General features: G+C 36.7%; 2 protein-coding genes across 2 annotated transcripts; one reads left to right on the top strand and one right to left on the bottom strand.

The window, feature by feature from the left end:
• Window positions 1-4,297: 4,297 nt before the first annotated feature.
• LOC108679747 (oligoribonuclease, mitochondrial) lies at window positions 4,298-6,913 on the top strand (the record flags this gene model as incomplete). The annotated part of the gene is given in 4 exon segments (XM_018168463.2): window positions 4,298-4,459; window positions 4,931-5,024; window positions 5,480-5,606; window positions 6,764-6,913. Coding segments are annotated over 4 exon segments (504 nt in total), but the record flags the coding sequence as incomplete, so codon positions are not given.
• Window positions 6,914-7,342: 429 nt separating this feature from the next.
• On the bottom strand, window positions 7,343-14,900 carry LOC125178306. The gene is made up of 4 exons (XM_047881745.1): window positions 14,853-14,900; window positions 10,329-10,465; window positions 9,404-9,495; window positions 7,343-8,095 (listed from the first exon to the last, which is right to left on the bottom strand). The coding sequence occupies exons 1-4, from the start codon at window positions 14,898-14,900 to the stop codon at window positions 7,497-7,499; spliced, it is 876 nt and encodes a 291-aa protein (XP_047737701.1). The 3' UTR covers window positions 7,343-7,496.
• Window positions 14,901-22,514: the final 7,614 nt, after the last annotated feature.

Genomic DNA, 22,514 nt, shown 5'->3' with positions numbered 1-22,514 from the left:
CACTTTTTTTGAAATTACATAAAGACTATGAGAGGCAGGAGCCAGCAATTTATGGTGAGTGAAGCTAGAGTATAGACCTGTATTTTGCATGTTTCAATTTAAGTTTAATTTAGCTAGTAAAAAAATGGCATCATTTATAAAAAAAAAGTGGTCTAAGTTACCCCATTTTACGGTATTTCCTATGAATAAACCAAGTCAAAGTAACAAAATAATTTGTTTTAATTTTAGATTTTGACAAAATATTTCCAACTTCTATCAGAAATAACATAATTGATCATTCTCTTGTGCTAAATATACAAATGATAGTCGATTAGTTGGACTCGGATACTGTCAACAATGATCATTCCACTAGATTATGCACCGGGAGGCGAGAAAGAATCTATACGGTATCAGTTGCATGCTTGCTCTCGTGATATGTAGTTCCACTTGCCTGAATTGCATGTTTAGTGTGCATCATGGAAAACTCTGCTTTGCAGCATAGATGTAATTATACTTTATGAAGTTTAGTTCATTGCAGTCAACTTAAGAGACAAATCTTCAACTAACTGATACTTTTTATAGGTTTAATTTTAATTGCTGAGTGAAAGGTGCAGGCATGGCAACTTCCAAGTGATTACTTTATAGCAGGGTTGGTGATTTTTTTTATTTTTTTTTAAATCAAAAAATCAAAAATCAATGATTTTTTAAATTTTTTCATGATTTTTTTGATTTATTTGATTTTTTGATTTTTTCAACTTTTTTGTCTTTTTGAAGTGTTATTTTTTATGTTGCAATTAGCCTACTAACAATAACAGTATATGGATCATAATGGATGGCTATAAAGGGCACTTATTGCCTTCAATAATGGCCAACAGGCCAAGGTGGCGTTTACCACTTAGGGATTTTTGGGTAAACAATTATTATTGATACCGTAAGTCTATTCATTAGCTTTGTAAAGTTTGTATGGAGCAAGGTAATGAGCTAAATATTGACCATTTAACTGGCTTCAATATACAAAAACACTTCAGGAATGCAGATCTTCTAAACATTGAAGAATCACATAACAGATAGAAAGCTGATAGCACAGTGCACAACACTATCAATAGATCTACTAGTTTTATGTCCTATGAATCTAGCTGACTCTACGCTCTAAACACACTGACTAGTAGTGACTTAGTGACTGACTGCACTGTTCCCATTTGATTCAGACCAATAAACCAATACTAAACATAAACTGAATGATAACCAAATAAACCTCAAACATCATGAAATGAAACTTTGTCATGAGAAAAGCTAACACTGTTTGAAATAAACATGTGCACAATTCAAACATTTTATTTCTATTCACTGCATTTAATTTTTTTATAGTTTTATAATTGTAATTGTTTTCTTTCTAGTTTTAAATTTACATATATAAAGATTGAAATTAAATATTTTAATTAGAATACTCATACCTATTAGGGTTGAAAATCTTTCTAATTGCCTCAAAGGTCAATACAATCTCAACCTCTCAATATATAAGGTAGCTAACACATTTAAATTGTATATTGTAATTAATATATAACAAATAGTCAAATACCGTAGTTAGTTGAGGACTACTTAGAGCCTTAAAAGAATTAGCTAAGCTGCTAGCTATGTACACTATTGCAACACTTGATGCCTCTGTACCAAAAATGTGTATACACAATTCATTGGAACCTAATACACACTAAAGGCTACAGGTTTATATTCCAATTTGTCATATTATATTCTTGATTTTTTATTTTTTTATTCATTCAACTTTTTTGTCTTGGTGAAATGTTATTTTTTATGTGGCAATTAGCCTACTAACAATAACAGTATATGGATCATAATGGATGGCTAAAAAGGGCACTTATTGCCTTCAAGAATGGCCAATATTCTAAACCATGAATATAATGCCTCAAAATAAATTAATGACATGCCACTTAATATATTTATATACCTACTGGTATATGAAAAAATAAAAAACAAAAAAATCATGATTTTTTATAAAAAAATCAAATGATTTAATCACATGATTCAATCAGTTTGATTTAATCATTGCCAACCCTGATTAATATTGCTTACAGAAAGTATGATGCATTTCAACAATTAATTAGTAAATAGTTTTGAGATTCCAAATCAACATGACGAAAATTCTTTAAGCAAAACAAATTGTTTTCTTATCTTATCTGAAGATCTGAACTACGTTTGGGCAATGCTCTATTGGCGGAAAAATGTTTTCTGTATGAATCCAAGCTGATTCTGAGGTAAATGCAGATGCAGTAAAATGAGGTTTGTTTTACTTGTCCTCCTGTTTTTAATGATATTAAAATAAATATAGTTCTGAATATGAAATTATAATGAAACCTAGTGCTCTCTGAGGTGTTCTGATGCCCAACCCAATTCAACCTTGCAATGGATGGATTTAAATTTTATTGAATTAGGTTGGCTTGAATTGGTATTGGGTTGGATTAAGTTGAATTGGATTGAATTGAATTATGTTGGATTGAGTTGAATTGGGTTAAGTTGAATTGGGTTGGATTGAGTTCTTGGGTTGAATTAAATTGGGTTTGATTGAATTTGGTTTAATTGGGTTGAATCAGGTCAGGCTGGGTTGAACTGAGTTGGGTATGGATAAATTGAGCTGAATTAAGCTGGATTGAGTTGATTTTTTTTTAATTTGGTTGGGTTGTATTGGATTGGATTGAGTTGAATTGGGTTGGATTTAACTAAAGTGGGTGGAGTTGAATTATGTCAAATTTGGTTGTGTCGATTTAGGTTGGGTTGTGTTTGGTTGAACTGCACTCTGCAACTCAATTGAATATTATCAGTAAAATTATTTATCACAAGCTGCTTTGTTATCCATTGCCAGTGCTGTGAGGCTCTCTGGACATAAACACTCATATATACACTCTGCCATTGGAACTATGCACTACAGGCTACAGCATGTAGTTCTGTGGGCTGTGAGCACATTATGCTTGGATGCTCAAATATAGGTGCTCACAGGCCACTGCCAGCGCAACTACGTGCCACAACTCGTAGCTCCAATTATAGCAAACTGGGTAATTGTAATTCCGGTCATAGCAAATTTTATAAATGAATGCTTTGCAGTCTGGGAGCTCCAGGTTGCAAAGCATGGCACAACATAGGTTAAGGATGTTGATATAATTTCCTCAAAGATGCCAAGGTTTGATCAAGGAAGATACTGTAGCAGTTGTCAATTATGCCTCTCCATAGATGCAATTCATGGCCAATATGGGTAATGCTTGGTGATCAGCATGGAGATATGCGCTACCTATAGCCAATTCACAATGTTTGGCTCAGATGTATGTGCATTGCGATTGTTGCAGTGGTCAGATAGAAGCAATAAAATCAAGCTGAATATATGCATGGTAATGGCAGTGTTGAACAATCAATCCATAGTTTGTAATCAGTATTTGGTCATGGATGCCAATTTAAGATCAAGATTGGTGATGGAGAGCCTAAAAAGATGCCAATATCTCAAGATGCTAGAAGGCCTTAATTTGCAGCCTGGCTATAGCTTTCCTGCAATTTTTGTAGTCAGAAAAATACCTCTGCAATGAATTGTCATCATTCTAATTGTTAAGTGAAGGGCTAATTTGGAATATGGGCAGAAGTTTCCTAAACTCGAGGGTAAAAATGATTTTTTCATGGGTAATTTTTGAAAACCACAGGTAAAAATACTAAAATAGACAGATTTTTCCTGAATAATTTGAGAAAAGGCCATAGGAGCTGGTGGAATTGACAGATTTACAGGCTTCTTTGTCAAATTCATAGGTGGCAATGCCCAATTTTCCACTTGGGCTAAACACGATCAAGCCACCAAATTACAAAGTTATCAGAAAGTTGTCATGTAGGAGTTGCGAGATTTTAACATCAAGTAGAAAATTTCCAATCTTGATCACCAGTAGCTCCTGAATGATTGTATTATTTGGTATGGGTAGTTTGAATATGAAAGTTATCACAGATTGCTATTGTATTAAGGATTTTCAGAATTTGCTCAAAAAGAAATAAGTTGTGTCTAATACCCAAGTTCAAAACAAGATTGAAAATTTCCTATATAATATTAGAATCTCATGGTTTCAAAAGGACATATTTTTTGGTAACTTTGGAATTTTGCAGCTTGATTGTATACCTATATAAGTACTTTTGTTACCAATTATTTAGGAGACATGATTCATCTTGCAGCAATCTTGCAGCTCTATAAATTTTGCAAAAGCTCTGGTATATAAAGAGAATAAATGTATTCATTGCCTGGTTCATATAAAACTACCGTATGTTTTCTCTGCTTCAGATGACTGGACTTGATGTATCAAAAGAAGAAATTATGGAGGCTGCTGTTCTGGTAACAGATGGGGACTTGAACATTGTTGCTGAGGGACCCAACCTTATCCTAAAAGTGGACTCTTCTGTGTTGGACAACATGGGGGAATGGTGCAAAAATCAGCATGGCGAGGTACCAATACATGTGAATTTCAAGCCCACAGCAATTAAACATTGCATAGTTGTAAATCATGAAAAGGAAACTATTCCAAGTTTGATGAGTCTCCGAGTATTTATTAAAATATTTCTGCATATGAATAATTATTTTGGTGTGTAGTTATGCACCTGTGTGCATCAAATGGTACGGTGGTCAGCCATTATCATATAAAACATTTATTGAAGGTTGAATTACTGATTGGTAGTTTGGAATATACTTGAAATATTTTCTTCAGCAATATCCATGATATACCTACTGAAAACAAAAATGTTGATTATTTATATATATTACGTAAGGTATTATTATTTCTGAGGATTTTTGATGAAGAGGTATCTCCTGATTAGAGTTATACTCGTTATTCTAAGAAGATACCAGATGTTGCAAGTTATGTTATATATATTTTTATGTTTTAACTTAAGTTTTACTTATAAAAAATTTTCTTTATAGAGTGGACTGACCGCCAAATGCCGAGCCAGTGACGTGACTCTAAGTTCTGCACAAGAGCAGATGCTGGAATTTGTTAAGGAGCACACACAAGCTGGTGGGTTATAGGCTTATTCAGACTCATCTGCTGTGGTGTAAAAATCCTGTGTGATAATGACTCACATGGAACTACACCATCACCAATTCTATCTTCACAATTACCTATTGCTATCACAAATCATCTTCATCCTTTTGGTCTGCACTTGGAATTTGTGGAAGGATTTTCGTGCTCAGGCCTGAAGTACAATGTTGATTCAGCTTGATTTGTTTCCCTTGATCAGCTTCTAGTTTCCTTGCTGTGTAAAAATGCTCTATGTTATCTTCCCTCTATTATATTTATTTTTTTATTTTGCTTTAAAATGTCTGCTGATACTGGGCACATATCTTTTTCTGTACAAGTAAATCTATATGTATGTTGATGCAGGATCCTGTCAGGTGAAGCAAAAAAGAAATTGATTCCATTGAAATATTAATGAGCGTGCAAATTTGTATTGTTATTATGTATTATTGCAGGCACAGCCCCGCTGGCAGGTAACAGCGTCGGCGCGGACAAGAAGTTCCTGGAGAAATACATGCCCGAGTTTCTGGCCCACCTCCACTACCGCGTTGTCGATGTCTCTACCGTTAAGGAGCTATGCCGGTGTGAAAAAATAGATAATGTATCTATACATTCTTATAGTTTTGTTAAATAATAGCATCCGTTTAGTGTATTTATTCAATGGATTTACTTTCAGCTCACTTTTCTGGTGAGAAGATATGACAAATAGTTTCTAATTGAGTGTGTTTTTATCAGAGAACTGTGGCTGTTTTGAATAATTCTATCGAAATTATTTAATTGAGCGGATTTTCTTCAGAAAAATGTTAACATTATAGACGATAATTGATTCTGTTTTGACTCGTTTGACGCTTCATATATTGTTCAATTTAAATAATTTTTTTATTGATTTTTATCTGGGTAGGTATTTTGCTGAGTGTCTTCGTTGCATAATTACTTCGCATCTCTATAAATGTGGGGTGAAAATGTTCAGGTTTATGAAATACCTTTGGTAAGCCTTCTTACTTGTTGAATTTTCTTATTCATGAATTGCATAGAATTTTATCAAACAATCTCAATTGCTTTGATCTTTGAACTTTAATATAGAACTAACGACATGTTTAATTTCACATCTTAACACGGAAATTCCATTGAAGTGTAACTTGTAAATAATAGAAGAGGTTACTATAAAATTGTGCTAGATTTTACGTTCAGAAAGTGCGTTAAAATGCTTCAAGATACTTTGAAAATGAATAAAAATATTTATTTAACATCCACAATTAAAAAAATTCTGTGTTACTTCAGAAATTGAATTAATTTAAACTTTTTGTAGAGCATTGGTCATCGTTGAATAATGAAACTAATTGGATTAATTGATATAAAAATAATTGATGAATTGATAGCAATTAGTCCATAAATTACTATTAGGTATATTAATTGCTACATTGATATCTCATTAATTGAAGAATTGTTTTTAAATTGATTGATGAAGTTTTATCGAATTAATTGATAACTTAATATTACATTAATTAAAGTATTGATTATAAATTAACGAACGGATTGATATTAAAATGATAAATGAATTGCTGATACAGGCGCTGGTATCCTGAAGCTTTCAGGCCGCCTTTTGATGAAGTTATATCGAATTAATCGATAACTTGATATTACATTAATTTACTGATTGATATCACCTTAATTTACAGATTGATTCTAAATTAATTGATGAATTGATATTAATATTAATAAATGAATTGCTGATACAGGCGCTGGTATCCTGAAGCGTTCAGCGCGGCCCCTGAGAAGGCCGTGTCGCACCGCGCGCTGGAGGACATACGAGAGAGCGTCAAGGAGCTCGCTTACTACCGCTCTGCCATCTTCAAATAATATCTTATTAATAAAATACTTACATGGAATTAACGTGATCTTATTTATACTTATTTCCTGCTCTATTACAGAGTAAAAAAATAGTGAGTGATGATCGTTCTACCATCCTCTTGGGAAGGCAATGATTGGTTTCGGATTAAATGACTTCAATATCACAGCTGCATATTTCGTTTAATAATAATCTTTGGGGTAATTTCCCGTTCGTTATGTTTATTTTTTATTATTATTGTGATTATTATAAATAATTATTAGAAATATGTCTCAAGTTTGAAGATAATACCGACCCGCATGTTGACGTTTATGTGTAAAAAACGTTTGTTTATTCTGATAGATTTTAGGGATCGTCCGCATTCTTCAAGTGACACTAGCGTGTGTCTGCGCTCACTTATTAACAGCTGCATTGTAAGGACAATAAAAATCGTTTGTTGATTTAATCGAGTGCTTTCATTATAAGTCTAAACATTCGGTTTGAGTTTCACTTTCTTTCTTAATGATGAGTAAATTACTACGATGGTTCGAGGGAAGAGTTCTACATTAAATTTACTAAAAATAAATGAGTATGCCTTGGAATGAAACATACGATTTAAAAACTGGGTAAAGGATTTAAACTTCTTAAAGTATGGGCTCATTCAGTGGCTCAGCGTTGCCAGCACCGCGTACAGCGTCTCCGCTGATGCGGCAGACGTCAGTGGAAGTCAGCTGCAATTGGCCACTGACCTTCAGTGGATCACGGGCGTCATTCGGACCTGTATTAGCATTACTCAAGCTGTGTATTGTGACATTCGGACTGAGGTTGGTGGCGTTCACTCGCGTTGCACTGACAATCGCGCTCGGAGTAACTGCCATCTGAGTACCCTGGGAACTCTGAGAACCATTGAGCTCTGAAATCGTCTCCTGAGAACCAATTTGAGCACCACTGAGCTCAGACGGTGTGCTTTGTGAACCCCTGAGTCCTGAAAAGTTGCTATGCGAACCACTGAATTCTGGAGGCATAACTTGAGAACCTCTTAGAAGAGCTTGAGTCCCATTGATATCGGCATGTGTGCTCTGAGTGCCGCTGAACCCAGAGTGAGAACCACTGAGCCCTTGATGTGCCCCACTTAGCCCCGGATGAGTCCCCGCGATGGGGGGGAAGGCCCCGGCCAGCAGCAGCTGGGGGTTGAGTGCAGCTCTCTCCCCAAGGAGGAAGCCGCGGTCCCCACCTGCCGGGGCTGTGAAATGCACCGTAATTAATTCACTGAATTATGAATGCACTGTAATTAATTCCCTGAATAGTTCCGCTTTAAAGTAATTTCCTTAATTACAGGATAATTGTGACCAATTGTCCTAACAGACGCACAAACTAAAGTCTATCACATACAGCATAGTGAATAGGTTGAAAAAAAATTGAAGAAATTAGTGCCAGTTTGCAGTTCTTCATTAGTAAGTCAATTAATGATTAAATATCAGATGACTAATCACCTTCACCGCCGTCAGCACGCAGACCAGCTGGATTGAGCAGCTAATTTTGTAAGGCTAATTTATTAATTTATTTGTAATCGGTGCTCATTACATGGAAATTTGGACGTTTACTATATTAAATATTAGTACGATGTTACATTTACCTGTATACTCTTTATAAAAGCCTATAGCAATGCGAATGTACGTAAAAATGCCCCACTTATCAGTATTCCAGGTTTTTACATGATAACCTCTCATTTAATATAGTATAAAATAATATAATAAGCTATAAACTAAAAAAACTGCGCTGCAACTTATCCACGCGACAAAATTTCTTCTCGCTTCGAATCACCGACATGTGGAACAGCCTCACCGATGACATCGTTGGCACTCCAAGTATGAACGCGTTCAAGAACAGACTAGATAAAGCTATGGAAAAATATATGTTCAGATTTGAAATGCCTAGCACCATCTCGAAACCGGTGGAAGTCTAGTAGCTACTTCAAACTATCGTCAGTCATGAAAAGATCCGATCAAATGACACGAGTTTAGATCTATGAACAAGGCACGAAAAGGAAAAGAATCGGCGACAGGCCACATCAGTCCTACACTTCAGCGCCGACATCGCTATGTTATGTTATGTTAATATCGCGGTTTCAGACTAGCTAGACTATTTTATCTTGTCCCTGTTTCTTAACTACCCGACAACCTTGCCGATTTTGACAGAATTTTCACAACCAGTTACGGGTTTCGAACCCCCAAATCGCTGTTCTAATCTTGGTGATCTTATTCACTCGGTAACCGCGAGCTTACAGATATTCGGGCATCGCGGGAACATTGCGAATGAAAGACGAACGCGGGTATTAAATTTTGGTTCCTGAGCAGGTGCCCTCCTGGGAGGCTGGTTCCTGAGCAGGTGCCCACCTGGAAGGCAGGTTCCTGATCAGGTGCCCACCTGGGAGGCTGGTTCCTGAGCAGGTGCCCACCTGGGAGGCTGGTTCCTGAGCAGGTGCCCACCTGGGAGGCTGGTTCCTGAGCAGGTGCCCACCTGGGAGGCTGGTTCCTGAGCAGGTGCCCACCTGGGAAGGAGAGGGCGAGTGGAGGTGGGGTGCTGTAGCCCGCCTGGGCGACGGTGTGCTGGTTGGGGTGACCCACCGCGGGGTTGAACAGCCTGCCCGACATGTTTGTCATGATGAGCATGTTTTATATATATTATTAAATGTCATAATTTTATCTATACTGGTACAAGATATGACTATAATCTGGATCATAATGCACCTGTTGATTTTATGCGAATAATTACACTATATTATAAACACACGGCCGATATTACCGCACTATTAGATTCACTGGCAGCAGCAGTTAGCGTTGTAAATAACTGATGCTAGGTGAGTATCACTAGTCAACTAGTACTCCTCTACCAGAGTCTGTCCCCTAGTAGATGACACGATACTCCCCCTACCAGAGTCTGTTCCCTAGTAGATGACTTGTTACTCCCCCTACCAGAGTCTGTTACCAGAGTCTGTCCCCTAGTAGATGACTTGTTACTCCCCCTACCAGAGTCTGTCCCCTAGTAGATGACACGATACTCCCCCTACCAGAGTCTGTTCCCTAGTGGATGACTTGTTACTCCCCCTACCAGAGTCTGTCCCCTATTAGATGACATGTTACTCCCCTACCAGAGTCTGTTCCCTAGTAGATGCCATGTTACTCCCCCTACCAGAGTCTGTCCCCTAGTAGATGACATGATACTCCCCCTACCAGAGTCTGTCCCCTAGGAAATGTCCCCTACCAGAGTCCGTCCCCTAGGAAATGTCCCCTACCAGAGTCTGTCNGCGTTGTAAATAACTGATGCTAGGTGAGTATCACTAGTCAACTAGTACTCCTCTACCAGAGTCTGTCCCCTAGTAGATGACACGATACTCCCCCTACCAGAGTCTGTCCCCTAGTAGATGACATGATACTCCCCCTACCAGAGTCTGTCCCCTAGTAGATGTCCCCTACCAGAGTCTGTCTCCTATCACCATGGGGCGGGGGGCCAGCAGCCCCATGGAGGCGTAGTATTGCTGCGCCAGAAGCTCCAGGTCGTTGGTGTACTTGCGCTTCCACTTGGTGCGTCGGTTCTGGAACCAGATCTTGATCTGCGGGACACAGAACCGGTTCAGAGGCGCACTATCAGAAATAGTTAATAGTTCGTAACTCCGTCAGCTAATCGCTGACGGTCTTAGAAGCTTAGTCCACCAATCACAGAGGTGAAATCAACCGTTCCGTGTACTTAGACTGCTACGTGTATTTAGCCATCTAGGTATAATTAGGCCGCTACGTGTACCTTGGCTGCGACGTGTACTTATAGACTGCTACGTGTATTTCGGCCGCTACATGTAATAAGGTCGCTACGTGAAACTAAGCCGCCACGTTTAATTGGGCCACTACGTGTACTTAGGCCGCTACGTGTACTCAGGCCACTACGTGTACTTAGGCCGCTACGTGTATAACCAAGCCAATACTTGTACTTAGGCCGCTACGTGTACAAAGCCGCTACGTGTACTTCGGCCACTACGTGTACTTAAGCCGCTACGTGTACTTAGGTCGCTACGTTTTCTTGGTCCTTCTTGCACTACGTGTACGTGTACGCAAGCAAGTATTGATATCGCGGCATCAGGTTCACATTGAGCTACTTTTGGTAGCGGGTTGATGGTTAGAATTCGTATTGATTAACTTCGGAGATGAATTAATGCTTGAATACTGAATGGAGGAGATAATGATGATGCAACGTTAATGCTTTAGATAATGCAACGGATGATGATGCGAAGGGTGCTAAAAACAGGCAACGATGACGATGCAATAATAGATAGTGTAACGAAAGTTTAGTATGCAAATATAGATAATGGAGCGGCTTATAACAAAGCAAGGAGAATTAATACGAATGAAGATAATGCCAATGATGTTGACAAACAACGGATGATGCCTGAACAAATGGACGTATATAACGGTATATTATTGAGAAGCAATAGCTGCTCATAATTGTTATGGTTTGTATTCAATATTAGATTTTATATATGCTATATATTTCTGCTAAATAATAATAAATACTTTTTTATAGTGACTCATTTTGTTTTGAAATAAAACTCTGAAACGTTCTTATGCGACTCTAGAGTTGTCTGTACTCTCTTTTAAAATATTCCTGCATTCACATAATTTCTCTCCTTACTTCATTCCTTTACAATATTCTGAAATTCAATCAGTTATGAATAGGGAGATTTTTATTATGAATGGCTCTCGGTGAGCCGGAGCTGCTTAAAGAGCGTGAGCCGTTTGCTCACGCTCAGATACCTGAGCAGAGAGTACGAATAAAGTACCCGGGGTTTAAAATAGAGGGACAATACACGTTTCGTTGCTCTACAAAGTAAGAATGGAAGTAATGATAAAAGATAAAAATAGGAAGACGCAAATGTGAGTATCACGAAATTCAATCAGGGAAAGAGGAGAATAAAGACAAGATTTCTCAATAAATGGGTCGGGTTGAGGAAAGAGAACAAATAAAAGTGATGAAACAGCGGTTCGAAATACCTCACTGAAAGTCTCCGTATAAACTTTGTTGTTAACGTCCTGGAAAATGTAAACTTTGAAGCGTGTATCCATAAAATGTTTGTATTAACATTGAATTACGCGCAAATAAATATTGTTGAAAATGATTACGGTACACTTACCATATTTCAATCCTATTCTAAATGATACATTGGGGATATTTACTAACAAATTTTGAGGTCTTCGACACTTCCTTTCGCTCGCATTCATGCTATAAAACCTTTATTCGCGAAAAACTATCATAAATGCATATATACTCGCATGTGGCATACTTGATGTGTATAAGCTTTACTGAAAGCAATATTTGTTGGATAGTTTCTTCATAATGTTTTTTACTTGCATGATCATATTATTGCCTATTGCTACATTATTGCCTATTGCTACATTATGCCTATTGCTACATTATTGCCTATTGCTACATTATTGCCTATTGCTACATTATTGCCTATATTGCTACATTATTGCCTATTGCTACTTTATTGCCTATTGCTACATTATTGCCTATTGCTACATTATTGCCTATTGCTACATTATTGCCTATATTGCTACATTATTGCCTATTGCTACATTATTGCCTATTGCTACATTATTGCCTATTGCTTATACATTATTGCCTAGTACTACATTATCGCATCCATACATCATCACATCCAAACATCATCTCATCCATACATCATCTCATCCATACATCATCTCATCCATACATCATCTCATCCATACATCATCTCATCCATACATCATCTCGTCCATACATCGCCTCATCCATACATCATCTCATCCATACATCATCTCATCCAGTCGCTTTAAGGATGTCCGACGCTCAAACGAATAAAAATATTTATTAACGCAATGATGAAATTGCTGTTGCTACATTATTTTAACGAATTACTAACTGTTTAATAAATGTTACCTCATTTAATTTATAGAGCAATAAATGGGAATAGGATTTATTACAATTGCAAAATCGGGAACATTACAACCTACGGACTCCACCACCCACATTTGCATGCTTCTAGTTGCTTACATAGCAAGAAAAGAAACGCTCTTAAATGAAAATACTTTTATGTGTTTTATTTTAAATAATTAGTATTTCTTATAATAATTTTGCCAATTGAGCGGCCCGCTTGTCTATTGACCTGTACGTAATTTTACCCTCCATTTTTTGATATAAGGTAGTTTTGTCCTCGAAAATTATACTGGCCCATTTTACTTTTACTGGCCCAAGATTTTGTTTTACGAAGAGTAGATCGTACATATGTTTAGCTATTCTACAAGTGTAATTGATTTCGGCACATTCTATTTAAATTCTTAAAAAAAAGTAATTCTAATTCTTAAAAAGTACCTTTTAAAAAAAGTAATTATGTTAACATTACCTAATATATAATAATGGTTGCAATAAGAGACATGCATTAGAATTTACCTTTTCTCAAAAAATAAGCTATTAAGCCAATAATTTTTCTTTTGCGTTAATTTTTGAAAAATAATTCATATTACGGCCATAAAGTATTTCTTATCATAAAATGAAAATATTCGTGAATGTTTCTTACGAAACGCTCGCAATTTCTCGCAGTGCGAAGGGTTTCATTTTTTGGAAGCAAGGGATTGATTAATATTGGTTTAAGGAGTATGTTGCAGTTAGAAATACTACATTGGAATAAAACCGCTCAACTCTTTCAGTAAAAATAAAAATTCATCCAGATAAATGTTGTAATGCCACATTGGACTATACTTATTATCACTGCGATCATGAAGGCAGTGAGGGTGCTTTAAAATTTGTAAAAAATGCAACAAATGCAAATTTGGCGGGAACGTGTTAGCGCAAGCGGATTATATGAATGAATTAATATTATCGTCGTTGTAGACGAGCGATTGCCAATGAGGGTATATTGCTTCGAAGTTATACCAAAGAGAATATCTAATCTATCAATATGCATCAATACAGCACAATAATACCAGAATAATTTCAAAATGTTCATAAACAAGCATATAATCTAAGTTTTTTTTTAAATTTTCCTATGTATTTTTACAGAATTCTGTCATTGCCATAATCATTAAAATGCGCGTTTGAGAAAATTGGTGTAGTTCGGCAGAAGCTTTTATTTTATGCAAGTTTGATTGAAGACCAGAGCATGTTTTTTAATTAATAATAATCTTTTATTCGTTTTGTCAATGAGTCGAAAAAAATTTCTTGCTGGCGCCGGGAGATCAAAAAGCAGGTTACCAATTGACATTTTAATGGAATGCGACGTTTCGAAAATACAATTTCATTATCAAGCATTATTAGTAATAAGCATGCACTGGTATTCAATCAAACTTGTATGAGAAAATGTAAATGTATGTATGTGATTTGCGCATATTCTGTATCACAAATATCTGGACAGGATCTCAAAATCCAAATTTGCACAGAATCGAAATAATATTTCCTTTAAAATACATAAGATTCCAGTTTCTGTTTTGAATAAGATGTTATCCAGAAACAGGAGCTCTATATATAAAATCATACCCAAATCAGAAAATCACCCTAGAGTAAATAAAAAAAATTTTCAGCTGAAAATTTTTTTTCCAAAGTAAATAAAATATATTCCATTGAATAATTCTCCCAAGAGCACATAAAATAATTCCAAAAGGGAAATAAATTAAGTCCATATAGAGAAGATGAAAAATATTTCCATAGTTAATAATGCATTCCATTTTGAACAAATTTTTTCAGTTAAAATATTCTCATTATAAATGAGAAAAAAGTGAATATCGCATTCCACTTTGAACAAATTTTTCCAGTTGAAATATTCTCATTGTGATAATAAATGAGAAAAAATGAATATTGCATTCCATTCTGAACAAAATTTTTCTGTTCAAATATTCTCATTGTGATAATAAATGAGAATAAAATACTTTCAATAAAATGTCTAGAAAATTTCCACAGCGCGTGCGTCTGCTCACCGGAGTCGCTGCCCGGAAGCTCGCACGACGTCGTGACGCCACCGCCATTTTCGGTCCCCGTTATTTGCAAAGAATCGAAATAATATTTCCTTAAAAATACATAAGATTCCAGTTTATTTTTTGAATAAGATGCTATCCAGAAAGAGGAGCTCTATGTATAGAATCATACCCGAATCAGAAAAATCACCCCGAAGCGAATGAAAAATTTTCAGCAGAAAAATTTTTTCCAGAGTAAATAAAATATTTTCAATTGAAAAATTCTCCTAGGAGCAAATAAAATATTTCCATAGGGAAATAAGTTAAGTCCCCAGAGTAGATGAAAAATATTTCCATAGTGAATATTGCGTTCCGTTTTAAACAAATTTTTCCAGTTAAAATATTCTCATTGTGATAATAAATGAGAAAAAAGTGAATATCGCATTCCACTTTGAACAAATTTTTCCAGTTAAAATACTCTCATTCTGATAATAAATGAGAAAAAAGTGAATATTGTATTCCATTCTGAAAAATTTTTTTCAGTTAAAATATTCTCATGATGATAACAAATGAGAATGAAATATTTTCATTAAAATTTATAGAAAATTTCCACAGCGCGTGCGTCTGCTCACCGGAGTCGCTGCCCGGAAGCTCGCACGACGTCGTGACGCCACCGCCATTTTCGGTCCCCGTCTCGTCCCCGTCCGTGGTCGACATTCCGTCCATCTCGTCCTCCAATGGTGGATGAATCCCTGGATTTTCTTCATCCTCAGTGATGGATGCAAGCTTACGCTTCCCATCGACTTTTCTCTGGTAATCCAAGTCTTGGAAGCAGCTGGGGGAAGTCGGAAGTTGCGAGGTCTGGGGGACTCCGAAGTGCAGGTCGTGTGGTGAAAGTTGGCGTCTCAAAAGTTGCGGTTCGAAACCTGGATGAACTTTAGGCGGATGAAGGTGAACAAACTCCGAACTTTGCAGAGCTGGAGGGCTGAAGAACGACGGCCGTGGCCTGAACAGGTTAATTGTTCGATTAAAGATACCGTGATGGATGAGTGGTAGTGCGGTGGTTGAGGATACCACAGCTCCTGCCATGGTGGGGTCGTCAGTAGTACTAGGAGGGGGATAGACGATGTCCGATGTGGAAGATGCTGCAGGTGATGTGGAAGGTTTGATGTGACAGGAAATATTGGGAGATGTTTTGCATGATAGTAAAGAGTCAATAGAAAAGTTGGTGGCGTCAGAAAATGTGCTTTTGACTGACTTTGGTCGGACAATTTCTGGTAGTTTTGCGAGATCTTCCGACGACGTCGGGGTGAGAGGAGGAGTCGCCATATTGGCAATGTTATTTCCGGTTTCTGTAAAATCTAAAGGAAACCGGGAAACTAAATCTGTTTCGCTATAATTTTTCCTTTAAATATCCCTCTTTTTCGTTGTAAGTGCCGATAAAAAAAAGTTTTGAAGTGCAGGGGTAATTGAATATTTTAGGAGCCTATAATGCAGGAGTTACCATGAAAGTATTCATTTTTGTTAATACTTGAGACAACTCATTGTTCAGTACTGAGAGTAGTTGTCACATCCCACCATCTTAATTGATACGGCTGTTATTACCCCCATCAATTAATATGTCTTTTAATACCCTGTGAAAGTTCCACATGAGGTCTTTATCTGCATCGAAACAACTGTGATCTTCCTCACAATCAAGGCAACTGAACTGTCGTAATCGGCACAATTGTGGTCCCTCTCGAGTAAAAACCGTTGTCTTCCTCACAATCAGCGCAACTGCGGTCACTCTTGGAAACTGTGGTTCCCTCTGAAGGCGACAGATGCGACCTCCCTCACAATAGACACAACTGTGGCTACCCTCACTTGCCAGGGCCGGGACTGAGGGCAGGGGCGACGTGCAAGAGGCGGGGTCTGTGAAGCTGTCACATGCAGAGGTAGGCGGGCCTGAAGGCCTGTGGGTGCTCACTAATTGGATGGTTTCCTCAAGAAATATTACTTCCAAGGCGACAATAATGCCATCTTCGTGGCACCATCTGCTTTTCTGCAGATGTTTGAAGTTACCTTTTGTGAAACTCTAACGAAACGCTATCTTCCTATTATCCAGAACATGATTATTTCCTTATTACCTGAGAATTTAATTATGCGTTTCAGGGTAAACCGAATCAATTCGCATTAGTTTTAATACTCAATTACCGCTGGCTGGTCAAAACCTGGCCATGCGTAATTCACCTTTTATTTTTAATTGAGACGAAAAGGGAGCTCGTGGCCATAAATCTGTGCCTTGCAAGTGAGCTCTTCTAATGGCAAGACGGTCGCGTTTTACGACGCCTGAGCATATGAAATAATTCACATTCCATTCTCACCATTAGCGACTCATGGTGCTGAACAGTGCGTATAATTCACTGCTTATGCCATACGTCGCGCGCGGTCGCGGAGCAGAAATTTGTCTCTTGCGTCGTAGGTTTTTTGTGTCGTGTTTTTTTACATACTGCTTAGTGGTCCGCGTATATTATTGTCTATAGGATTGCAGGTCTCTAAAAACCCGAGGTCTTTTGGGTTGTGCACTGTAGTTATGGTGCAGTGTTTTATCGTATCTAAGACAGCGTTGTTTATACACGACGTCTTGGGATGTGCACTGTAGTTATGGTGCAGTGTTTTATCGTATCTACGATAACTGGTTGTTTATACGCGACGTGTTGGGTTTTTACACAATACTTAATGATGTGAAGTATATAGTATCTGAGATCAAATTTTTTATTCCACGACTTCTTGGGATTTTACTAGGCGTCTATAGGATGCCGCATTGTATCGTATTTAAATAGCAAGTCTTTTAACCCGACGTCCTGGGTTTTGCGTGCACGCTTACTTGGTTCATTGGTTGGATTTGTGGACATTGCAGCTAGTCTCAGCAGGCCCAGCTTGTGTCTTTCAACTATTGATGAACGTGTGTTATTTTGCATTGTATATTCAAATATCTATCGTGGTTTAAACGGCCAACCATCTTTAAGACGCAAATATGTGGTATTTATTTTACAGACATGCTTTCTCGAGTATATCAAGCTACAATATATAATGATATGCTCGTGTATTCACCGAGACATTCGTATTCAACCTAAATAAAAAACTGTAATTTTTCGTTCACATCATCAATAGAACTATTTTTGGTAAGGCGGTCGAAGATCTTAAGCCATATATGGTATCGCAGTCAAGCCTGAGCCTTCTACATTTACTTTTTTTCTGTAAAAATGCAGATAATTGGAGACTGAAAATTGCAGTGATAGTAAGGAAATATTTTTAAGGCGAGGAAGTATATTTTGGAAATGATATAGAGTAAAGTAAATGAAAAAATGATGGAAAGAGTCAAGTGCGTGCATGTACACCAGTAATGACTATGCATGCTTTATCTTCAGTGCATACTCGTATAACTCGACTTTGCATGAGGAGTATATATATACTACGACCTGCTATTGAAACCCGTACTTAAACCTTATAATGGCCAATCTATTTCTCAATTGTATACCAAAAAGTAATAATTATTATTATTTTACTATATATTATCACTTATAATCGCAGAAATTAATAATTTAAATTCATTTGTGTCGATTGCATTGATTAACTGAGGCTTTAAAAATAGCATGTTTTAGCTCATATGCAGATAACGTCGCGTGGGTTAAGGGAGTTCCATATATATTATATACAATGCCAACAATTAATATAATATATATAATATATATATATATATACAACCAATATAATATAATACAATACAGCCAATGCCAACAATTAAGGCCGCAATGAACATCGATTGAACACTTACAGATTTTAAGATGTCTTACAAACATTAAAATAACGTTACCGCCTAAATTCCGGAAATTAAAAGAAAAACAACTCAACAGAACATTCTAAATTTTAGATATTGAAAAACAACATATTCGGGTGTTATCAGATTAAAAAATGTGCTTTGATTAGTAATTTGTTTATTGTATTCAATTTATATTCTTTTATTTGCATCTCTGAAATTATCTAGGTCATTATTTTTGTACTTTTTATGCTTTTCGCTTTGCGTAGATTTTCAAATTTTTCAATGAAGCGGCTTGATTAATTTCTTTCAATAGCGTATTTAGACGAAAACTATTATTCTTCTGATTTACGCTTTGCATATATAGAGGACGATGTTTATATAGAGATACGACTTGATTGATTAATCAATTGCTTTATTATTTTTATTTAGCTACAACAACAAGGAATAACAAATTAGAACCATGTTATAAGACGAGCACAAACAGAGTCTGGTCATAAGTGTCACCTCACGACGTCGCTGCCACGTGTCTCTTCTAACGACCACACGTGTTAAGTATCCAATCACTTGTCTAATCACCAGCGAATTATTGGCGGCTGACAGTTGATCAATGAGTGGCCGCCGATAAAACCACTCATAAATTTTAATACTGACAGAAACGTTTGCATAACTGGCTCAAAAAACAGGAATTTCACAGCAATGCAATGCAGAGGTTCAGGTTTAACCCAAATCTGGCACTCGGATGGCCGTGACAGCGGAGATGTTTGTGTTGGAATGTCTGATGTTCAGAGCGCAAAATGAGGATGTCATTGATTAAATAAATGATAAAAATAGTATAATGCCAACAGGTCTATAAATAACAGACTTCTGGATAATATTAATTTAAGTTTGCCGCTTGCGTCCTCTCATTCAGAGGACTGCTTGCATATGTGATGCTTGCTCATATATTTGGGCATAATATTACTTCAATATAATTGAACATCATACCGCATCACTTTTACTCCAATTGTTGGTAGTATCTGATGAATAAATTACATATCTTGCAATGAGATGGTGATATTTCATTAACAATTTTAGAATTAAATAAATATTTTTATTATTGGTAAAATAATTGTTGCATTATTCTATTTGATTAATAGTCAAACTTAATAACATTATATATTATTGTGGTTAATATTACAATATCAGGGTGATATTATGAAATAATATAAACGTTACAAAAAGCGATTTATTATATAGCAAACCTCTGGAATATATCTATATATGCGAGCAGGTTGACCCGTTCTAGCCAAGAATAAATAAGCTCTGTAATTTGAAAATCCTAATATCCTGCGTCCTGTTATAATTAATATTGTCATTACGAATACAGTGCCGCACTCCAATCTAGTTTATGCAATACTTAAAGAATGCCCAGTTTCAACCAACGATATGGAACTCCCATTTACTTGCCAGCATGAAAATAGAAAAAAATTTGCTCTCCTGATCATTGTATACAATTGAAAAATTAATGTATCAAATTAATAATCTCACTTCAATTTCATCAATCACCCGCCCTGTCTTTGATGCCATATGATTCAACAACTAAGAATAAAACTTCAGGTGCAGGCGATTTCACAACATGATAAGTATCCAGGATACGCGCCCCAACAGCCCCTATATATACAATATCCTAACACGATAAGTATCCTGGATACGCGCCCTAACAGCCCCCCTATATACAATATCCCGACACGATAAGTATCCTGGATACGCACCCCAACAGCCCCTATATACAATATCCCGACACGATAAGTATCCTGGATACGCGCCCCATAAGCCCTTATATACAATATCCCGACACGATAGGTATCTTGGATACGCGCCTTAACAGCCCTTATATACATTATCCAGTCCCGATAAGTATCCTGGATACGAGCCCCAATTAACAGCCCCTGTATCTACAATATCCTGAATACGTGCATGTGAGGGATGGTTGAAAATCCGAAAGGTATCATCGACACATAGGTGATAAAATATTGGTTTAAATCATGGGGACAATTGTCTATAAGCCAAGCAACTTCGTGAAAAATCTGAAAATATTTGCTCAAGTTAGCAAATATTTCCATATTTGCAAGCTTTTCCATGCTCAAACCGCCTATTTCATTTACATATAAATTTTATTTATATTAAGCTTGCCGGCAAAAGGAAGAATAAATTTAAAACTGATAAATATGAGAAGATATTGTGAAAAGTGGTGGTTAAATCCCATGACAAGGGTATTGACATGTCTAAACAGTGAATTGAGGCAGATTTCAGTAGTTTCAAAAATGGCCTATATGTAAATATAATTTTTCTTGTTCTCCGAGTTTTAAACTTGAAAATTTTTTGGTTTCGTTTTGAACTGTCTTACGACCAATCAGTTTACTGTAGACAATACCTAAGTACATGTGTGTATTTTTAGCCCGTTTAAAGAATTTTACAGGTATTTTATACTTAACTATTACTTCATTTGAAACGGAAAATTTATCATTGTACGATTTTTTGTAGCACTGATAATCATTGTAAGACTTACGATCAGTATAGTAATGACGATCATTAATGTAAAACGTACAATCACCATAGCACTGATAATCATCATAAAAATAATAATCATTATAGCATTAGAAGTCACTGAGAGGCTCGCGATCATCGAAGCATTAATAATAGCTTCCGATCCTCGTAACCCTCACCATCATCGCAACCCTCATAATCATAGCAACCATCACCGTCATTCTAAATCTCACACTCATCGTAAGCCAATCAAGCATCATAACCCTTACAATCATAACTTTTAAGGCCATCATAACCCTCACGAATCATAACTTTCAAAACCATCATAACCCTCACAATCATAACTTTCAAAACCATCATAACCCTCACAATCATAACTTTCAAAACCATCATAACCCTCACAATCATAACTTTTACGATCATCATAACCCTCACAATCATAACTTTCAAAACCATCACAACCCTCACAATCATAGCTTCGAGGATCATCATAACCATCACAATCGTAATTATTAAGACTATCACAAGCCTCATAATCCTAACTTTTAAGATCATCATAACCCTCATAACCTCCCCTCCCCCCGTAACCGGATCCCGCCATCCGCAATCGGCATCCAAATCATGCCCTAAATTCCGGACGGATGCCGAGGCCGCGGACTGCGGAAGATGTTTTGGTGCCCCGCGCCGCGACCCGCGCGGTAACTGACACCTCGAGTGAACCATGGTCGTGTTACCGGCGGCCAGCCAGGTGGCCGGCCATCAACGCTAATGCCGGAAATATGTCGCATGTGACTTTGACCTCAAGTGACCACTTAGCGAGCTACTTACGCGTGTTCGTCGTCCACTTACTCATTAACCTTTGGCATACGCTCGGTGAGATGAAGAACTGCAATGCAGTGATGAATGAATATATGAATTTCATCATCACGAGGAGCGTCGTCATCGAAATACTGTTTACACATAACAAGTATATATTGACTTATTCATTTGAATGCAAATCTATGGCTAAAGACTTTTTTGAACAGTGAAAATTTTTCACTGTATTTTAATAGAATATTTAGTCAGAAGTGGTTCATTGATGCAGGTTTTTTGAAAACCTCTGAGACCATTCCTTTTACTAATTTTTATATTATTCTCTAATTTTGGCAAATAAAACTTTTTGTGAATTGCTTTTTAATACTCATGAAGCTCTGAATCTTCACAACAAAACTTGCATGACAATATTGTATTATATACTGAATGTTATAAGGAAAACATGGAAACATGTCGAGCGGGTGTTTGCATTAACAATCAAATTACACGATTTCCTGTAAATTATTTACGACATAAAATTCACACATTCAAGGGTTGACTATAGT

Source organism: Hyalella azteca, unplaced genomic scaffold, assembly GCF_000764305.2.
Source record: "Hyalella azteca isolate HAZT.00-mixed unplaced genomic scaffold, Hazt_2.0.2 contig1188, whole genome shotgun sequence".
NCBI lineage: Eukaryota > Metazoa > Arthropoda > Malacostraca > Amphipoda > Hyalellidae > Hyalella > Hyalella azteca.
Note: the sequence above shows the minus strand (reverse complement) of the source record. Positions and strands in the feature narration are given on the sequence as shown.